Raw genomic sequence first — 7,912 nt, forward strand, 5'->3', positions numbered from 1 at the left:
GCACGTGTTCAGTCGACTGTTACAAGGTGACATCACAGAATAGAGACTTTTTTATTATTATTGATCAGAAATGTTGGTGACTTAATGTAAAAGTCGACAGCTCATCCGTTAACTGTTGCTGGTTTAGTCTTGATGGTTACAGTCAGATGAAGCTGACATGAGTTAATGAGGCGCAGTATGTATCACATGATGATGATGATGATGACTGCGTCCTCCTCTTCCTCCTCAGTGTTCCGTCTCTCCTCTGTCGGCCTCTCAGCTCTCGGCCGTCCTCTCCTATCTGTGTCACGGCCTCCCTCAGACCACCCGCCGCTTCCAGACGTCTCCTCCGATCATCCACTCGTGGATCCGGCAGCAGGAGCATCATCGCTCATACAGGAAGTGGTGCTGGAGGACGGAGAAGTTGGCGGAGTGGGTGATGAGTCAGAGGGAGCAGCAGCTGAGCGTGAGTGAATCCACGCTGCTGCTGACGGCGAGGAAGGCTCTGGGAGAGAACAGTCAGCCGGCCGACTGTTACAGCTGGGCCGTCGACTTCCTGCTGAGACACGAGCTCGGCGTGCAGCCGTCCCAGCACCACCGAGGAAGACTGCCCCGGAGCATCCGAGACAACAGCCGCGTCTTCATACAGCTGCTGTCTGCACAGGTGTGTCCCAGGGTACCTTTTACTCAGGTATCAATACCACTGAGTACAAATACTAAATATACATTAATCAATAACTTTACTGTGACATTATACGTATTTACAGTACTTGAGTAAATGTACTTAGATACTTTCCATCATTATCTTCCGACTCAAGGACAAGAGATGATGCGGTACTGTTGATGTGACTCAGGTTCTGGTCCAGTTTATGAAGAACAGCAGAGTCCAACTGCTCAGACGGTCCTGCTGAGCTCAGAGAGCTGTTTCTGTTATTTTGTCCACCCCAGATGAGTCAGATGAGGCGGGGCTAAATAACAAACTCCTCTCAGCGTGAGCTCAGTTAGCATCGAAGCTTAAATTGAGTTTCTGCACTGAGCCATTCAAAACCTCATTAACAAAACCACAAATTTAAAGTATTTAACATTGATATTTTGTATGAGTTCAGCTGCTTTATGTCACAGAGCAGCTCTGAGGTGACAAACTGTTCTTGTGTTCAGGTCCATAGTAAGAACCTTCCTCCTAACTTCGTGGCCTCAATGGACGAGTTCTCCATCTTCATCGACCAGGACCAGTTGTCGGACCAGAACCCGTTGGCCCTGAGGCTGTTCGGCTCGCCAGAAGAAAAACCGGTGTTTGACGTCGTCCTCTCTGCTCTGTCTGACGGGACGCTGCTGCCCCCTCTGCTGTTCTACAGAGGAACCCCGTCACTCCTTCCTGAAGGGTTCCCCGACAACGTTCTGCTGGAGGCTCGGCAGGAAGAATTCACAGACCAGGACTGCCACAAGATCTGGATCAACAAGGTCTGTGGGAGCAACTGAGCTCAGGGAGGAGTATGTCAGAGTTTTAGACTTGTCATGTGACGTCATGTTTACCTGTGTGCAGGTGTGGAAGCCTCACGTGGCGTCTAGCTATCAGTCGGTGTTGATCGTGGACGTCCACCGCGGTCACCTGACGGACGAGTTCAGGACCAGTTTGACGTCATTGTCCACAGACGTCTTCTTCATCCCGTCAGGATGCTGCTGTCGTCTGCAGCCGCTGGACGTCTGTGTGACGCCGGTGCTGCGAGACTTCCTGCAGGTAGTCTCACCTGTCTCACTGCTCTGGATCTGTCTCACCGCTCTGGATCTGTCTCACCGCTCTGGATCTGTCTCACCTGTGTGATATAATGCTGATGTCCTGATGTGTTGCTCCTCCTCCTCCTCCAGGCTCGGTGGACTCAGCTGGTCTCTCAGGGGGGTCTGGATGATCTGGGTCTGGACCAGCTGGCTCTGACTCTGGCCTGCTGGCTCAGTGAAGTGTCCTCCACCTTGAACTCAGAGACAAACGTCCTCCGCAGGTGTGACACATCAGAAACCGTTTGAATCGTGACCCGTAGAGACGATGCAGCGTTTCTTCTTCTGTGGTTCTGTGCTAACATCTGTCTGTGTTGCAGGTCGTTTGCCTCGGCGTGTAACCTGCAGGAGGTGGAGGACCAGGGGGAGCTGATGAAGATCATCCAGGGTCTGACCGAGGCTCTGGTCCAGCCTCTGGAGACCTCGGAACCTGCACCTGATCCAGAACCAGAACCAGAACCAGAGCTGGAGCTGCTGCTGGTGTTGGAGGAGGAGAAGAAGCAGCAGGAGTCGTCCGTTAAAAGCCAGACAGCTCTGCAGCAGGTGTTCCATGGTGACAGCGACCAGGAGTCGTTTGTCGGTTTCCAGGACGACTGATGACTCTGCTGACGACAGGAAGTCAGAAACAACAACTCGCGTCTGATTGGTGCTGAGAAACTACAGGAAGTGTTGAACGTGTGCTGTGATGGAGCCTCAGACGGAGCAAACGGAGACACTTTGGATCTCTGTGTCGTATCTACGGAAGCCCTGAACGGACATGATTCATTCTTTATCTCCAGATAACGTTTGATCTGGTTTTCTTGTGGCAGACGTCAGATCTGTGAAGACGACTGAAGTTGATCTGAAGTGAAGGTTTCTGTGGAGCTGCAGTCTGAAACCATCTGATCATTAAAGTAGTTTATGATAAAGTTGATGTCGGTTCAAGCCGAGCGCTCAGAGTGACTCATGTATGAGCAAAGCGTCCGACTGACGGCCCGAATAAACACTAACAGCAAAATGATGCGTTGAATTAAACGAGAGATGAACTCAACAGGACACTTTGAGTTCAGTCTGAGGCGTTGATTAATAATCGATCGGCCTCCGTGTGACATTTATGTATTAGATCAGTCGCTTCGTGCTGTAAAATGATTCCTGATGAACGTTTGAGGAAAACTGGAGCGAACGACCTTCTGACTTCTGTAGCCAACAGGAGAGTCGACTCTTGATCGGAGTCTCACTCTGAGGACGAGGGAGAAGAAACATCACGACTCGTTCGTCTGCCAGATGTTTGATTTCAAGTCACTTACAGCTGTTTATTTTTATACTGGAACATGAATTATTGTCACGTTTTATAAAAAAATAAAGAGAAGGTGCACAGACGGACTCCAGTGTGTTTCTGTAGATGAAGATTACGTTTATTACTGTTAATATTCATGATTTACATGTTAAACCAGCTCAATCATCCTTTTATTCTGATGGCATGCTTTTATTCTGAAATGAGAACAAAGTGAAAGTCCTTCCTCTTTAAGTTTGAGGAGAAGGAGCAGTCAGTAAGGCACGTTTCACGAGTCAGTGGTGAAATAAAGGAGACGCTAATAACATCTGTGACTCTGCTGCCCTCCAGTGGACGCCAGAGACACTGATGACATCAGAGACTGATGACGTCAGAGACACTGATGACATCAGACATTGATGACATCAGAGACTGATGACGTCAGACACTGATGACGTCAGATACTGATGACGTCAGAGACTGATGACATCAGACATTGATGACATCAGACATTGATGACATCAGAGACACTGATGACATCAGAGACTGATGACATCAGACACTGATGACATCAGAGACACTGATGACATCTGACATTGATGACATCAGAGACTGATGACATCAGAGACACTGATGACGTCAGACACTGATAACATCAGACTGGTGACAACAGACATTGATGACATCAGAGACACTGATGTCATCAGTCTGTCGTCGTCAGACTGACGACGACAGACTGATGACATCAGAGACACTGATGACGGATTCAGAACATTTATTCTCTACAGTGTTGAGTTAGAATCCTCCTTTGTGAGCAGCAGGATGTTAAAAATACTTTTTACAGTGTAGCCGTGACGCTGGACGACGGGTCTGTCAGCGGCTGATGAGATGTTGGAGCGGTGGTGTGGTGCTACACAGAAGCCCTGAGTTCTGTTGAGATTCTGTTGACCCATGTTCTGCTTTGTCTCCTGCTCGGGGGAGAAACGTCTTCCAGACACTGAAACGAGTCCAGTTGTCTACGGTACAGCACTGAGAATAACCCTGAGCTGGATGACGGGCCGCCTTCATCCACATCTGTTCTCTCCTGTGTTCAACAAACAGAACCGGTCTCCGAAGCACAAAGGTCCGGACCGGCAGTCATCATGGATCCTTTAGCTGAGGAGCATTTCACCTCACACAAGGTAAAGCAGCAAACAGCGTTCATAACTATTACCTTTGTTATGGAACCATCTGGCGGGCCCACTTCAGCCCGCGGGCCCGATTCAGCCCACGGGCCTCACTTTGGGCCACCCTGCTTTAATGGTTTCCAGAACACTGCAGAGAGATTTGAGGCTGATCTGTTCAAACATCTGCACCATGTAACTTATCATGTGTTTAGTATCGAAGCGTTCATCTGAGGTTCTGTGTTGTTGTACTCATGGGTCCACCTGAACCAACAGTCGGGCCGGCAGCGATTCTGAAGAGAGATAGTTGGTTGTTGAGTCTCATTCCCAGATCATTAGATATTCATACTGTGGGTCAGAACTCCAGGCTGGATACCGACCTGAGACTCAACAATCAGCCATCTTTGTCCAGAATCACCTTCAGTACTGCAGCTTGAGCGCTGGTTCTGATGAGCCTCCAGATTGTCTGTAGCTGCTGATGTAAACGGACCTGACAGTGAAACTTCATGGTACACAGACTGTTGTTCTTCCTGATTCTGACCCAGTCCACTACATTTAATGATCATCATCGACTGAAACTCTTTTTATTCTCATCTCAAATAATCTGATTCTGTTCTCACACCGAGTCAGAACCAATCACCAACCTCAAAATCAAATCCATGAGGTCCAAACCGTAGATTTACTCCCGTATGGACACAGACCCACTGAAGTAGGATAACAACACCAACAGCACCGGACATTTAAATACTGCAGGGAAACGGGTTGAGTCAGAATCTGTCTGCAGACGGCAGTTTACAGTGTCAACACTGTTCATGTTTTACTCATCCTGACCGATCAAGTCCAGAACACGACATCACAGCCCGTCTCACAGCTGAACACTTAAATGATTTGAGAACTTGAGACATGAGAACTAGAACTTGTATTGATTCATATTGATCGGCTCTCAATCTTTAATCAATCCGTCAATCTCTGGAGAAGGTGGAGACCAACTCCTCGTCTGTGAGCTGCCTCAGTCTGATCCAATGTTGAAAGTTCTGACCCACAGTTAAAGAGACGTCCTTCTGTGTTGTTACAGGAGGTGGATTCACAGTTCTGAAGTCTTCAGTGTCGAGTCCAGTCTCTGAGCTCAGAGCGTCACTGATCCGAGCTGACGGCACCGGCACACTTGTGTCTTCTAATCTGAACGAACTGAGCGAATCTTTTCTCGCAGACGGAGCAGCTGAACGGTTTCTCTCCCGTGTGGACGAGCATGTGTCGCCTCAGATTCCCGTTCACGGTGAATCCTTTCCCACAGACGGAGCAGTTGAACGGTCTCTCCCCGGTGTGGATCCTCATGTGAGTCGACAGGTGGCCTTTAAAACTGAAGCTGACCTTACAGACGGAGCAGGTGTACGGTTTCTCTCCTGTGTGGACCTTCAGGTGTGAGGTCAGAGTTGAGTTTTGTGCGAAGCCTTTGCCGCAGATGGAGCAGCTGAAGGGTTTCTCCCCCGTGTGGATCCTCATGTGTCGCACCACATCGATCTTCACCTGAAATGTTTTTTCACAGAAGGGGCAGCTGAAGCGTTTGTCCTCTGAGTGAAGTCTCATGTGGTCCCTGATGGACTTCTTCTGTGGGAACCTTTTCCCACAGATAGCACAGATGAACGGTTTCTCTGCTGTTTGGACTCTGTCTGGTTCCTGCAGGCGCCTCTCGTCCTCAGAGCTCGCAGCACGTTCAGTCTGAGGTTCAGAGGCTTTATCGGCCTCCGGGTCAGAAGAGTCGTCGGTCTCATCAGTGTCAGGTTGTAGATGTCCATCTGGATCTGAGGTCCTGGCTGGTTCTGGTCCTCCATCAGCTTCTGTCTCCATCTGTTGAGTTTGTCTCTGATGAGGCTGTGAGGACTGAGGCTCCTCGTCGTCTTCTTCATCTTCACTCTTCACAGTGAACCTGGTGATGTCATCCTCCTCCTGATTGGTCCAGAGTTCCTCCTGTTCCTCTTTAATGTGTGGGGGTTCTGGTTCCTCCTGGTCCAGACTGGAGCCGCACTCCTGCTCAGGGGGAACCTCTTCTTTAATGACCAGCTGCTGGACGTCTGTGGAGAAAACAGAAACATGTTCAGTAAACGTTCAGGTCTCTGGGTGAATACTGGACTCTGATTGGCTGCAGGCTTTCAGTTAACTCTGACTCATCAACTAATCAGAACATCTCGTTTACAGAAGTGGGTTTGGACCCTGCAGGTCATCGTCCTCTGAACACCACAGGGTGGCGCTGCAGGTCCACACCGTCCCTCAGAACACAAATGAGTCCAGTGTTAGAATGAACATCATGAACCATCAAGGTCCAGAGAGTTACTGTGAACCTCTGTTCAACTGGACCAGAACCACCAGCAGTGACTATAAACCCTGACCTGCTTTGTCTTGTTGTCCTGGTGTCGGTCAGTGACGGGTCGGTCGGTCAGTGACGGGTCGGTCAGAGTTAATCAGTGGCGGGTGGTTTCACATTCAGACTGAAATCAGATTAAACCTGATTGAATTAAAGAGGACCGCCGGGCCTGGCTGAGGGCGGTTCTGGTTTCATCCAAGTACAATTGTTACAAAGCTAAAGACGAACAGAACTTCATCCCAGGCTATAGTTCTGGTTTATCGTTTGGTTCTGATGAGCTCAGACTGACCCAGTTACCATGGTGAGTTTCAGCTTCTTTTATATATTTTATAAAGTTCTGAACAAAATGAACGACGATACAACAGAACTGTGATTAAAGTGTGGTTCTGTGGATGTTCTGGGTTACAGTATGGATCAGAAGCTTCAGTCTGTGGTGGATCATAAATGTTGATCCTGTTTGTGGCTCAATAAAAAGGATTCATTCACTCGAACAGTTCTGCTGCAGACCCACAAACTCCAGAACAGTTCTGCCTGTTGGACTGTCTTCGTGCTGACGTCATGTGCACTAATATAAAAGCACAGACGTTCCGCAGGTTTAATACAGAGCTGACAGGTGAACGAACCTTCAGGCCCGGTACCAGTCTGCAGCAGCTCGGTCGACATTATTCCTCCAGAATCTCCGTCCAACTCTTCACTCTTGTTTCAGCTAGCATGCTAAGCTAACTCCACTAGCTCCGTAAGCAGCAGCAGGTGGTCCAGATGTGACCCGGTTCTACCAGCACGGACTCTCCAGCATCTGGACCGGACCGTCTGGACCCTGTGGGGAACACGGCCTGGACTCTGATGAAGCTCCTCTGACGGCTCTCTGCTCCATCTTCGTCCTGCTGCTCGATCCCAGCAGCGCATGCGCGAGTCTGTGCGCCGACAGGTCTGGACGGCAGCCGCACTGGGACAAACCGCACAGCCCTGCAGTGAACCCTCATCAGCTGATGACGATAACCGATCACTGTACTGATCGATAGGTACCGTTTTTGGTGCTGACAGCGTCATGACGCTCTGCTTCTTAACCATAGCCCCGCCCCTTCTCCACAGGAGCCAATCGCGTTGTTGCACTGACGCGAGCCGACAGTTGAAAGTTTCAGCTGATTTGGGTCCGAACCGAACCGTTAATAAACCCGAACATGGAGGACGTGACTGTAGTCCAGAGGATCAGCACACACGGTGACGTAATTCACATATCACCCACTAATTAAACTCACCTTTGTTTAATTGCTGACGACGTCACGTCACGTCACGTCACGTCACGTCACTCTGTATTGAGCCGTGAAAGAAGTTGTTGTCATGAAACCGCACACAATTGTTTCAGTATCTAAGGAGAACAAA

General features: G+C 49.3%; 1 protein-coding gene across 1 annotated transcript; it reads right to left on the reverse strand.

The window, feature by feature from the left end:
• Positions 1-3,764: 3,764 nt before the first annotated feature.
• Positions 3,765-7,468, reverse strand: LOC115578139 (gastrula zinc finger protein XlCGF8.2DB-like). The gene is made up of 2 exons (XM_030410991.1): positions 7,153-7,468; positions 3,765-6,239 (listed from the first exon to the last, which is right to left on the reverse strand). Exons 1-2 carry the CDS (start codon positions 7,190-7,192, stop codon positions 5,302-5,304), a joined length of 978 nt encoding a protein of 325 aa, XP_030266851.1. The 5' UTR covers positions 7,193-7,468; the 3' UTR covers positions 3,765-5,301.
• Between the last annotated feature and the right edge of the window lie 444 nt (positions 7,469-7,912).

This window comes from Sparus aurata, unplaced genomic scaffold (genome assembly GCF_900880675.1).
Source record: "Sparus aurata unplaced genomic scaffold, fSpaAur1.1, whole genome shotgun sequence".
Classification (NCBI taxonomy): Eukaryota; Metazoa; Chordata; class Actinopteri; order Spariformes; family Sparidae; genus Sparus; species Sparus aurata.

Excerpts from the sequence above, each read along its gene's own strand:
- LOC115578139 (XM_030410991.1), bottom strand. The coding sequence starts at position 7,192 with ATGTCGACCGAGCTGCTGCAGACTGGTACCGGGCCTGAAG. Across the intron at positions 6,240-7,152 it reads GACTGGTACCGGGCCTGAAG|ACGTCCAGCAGCTGGTCATT; the intron begins GTTCGTTCACCT and ends TTTTCTCCACAG.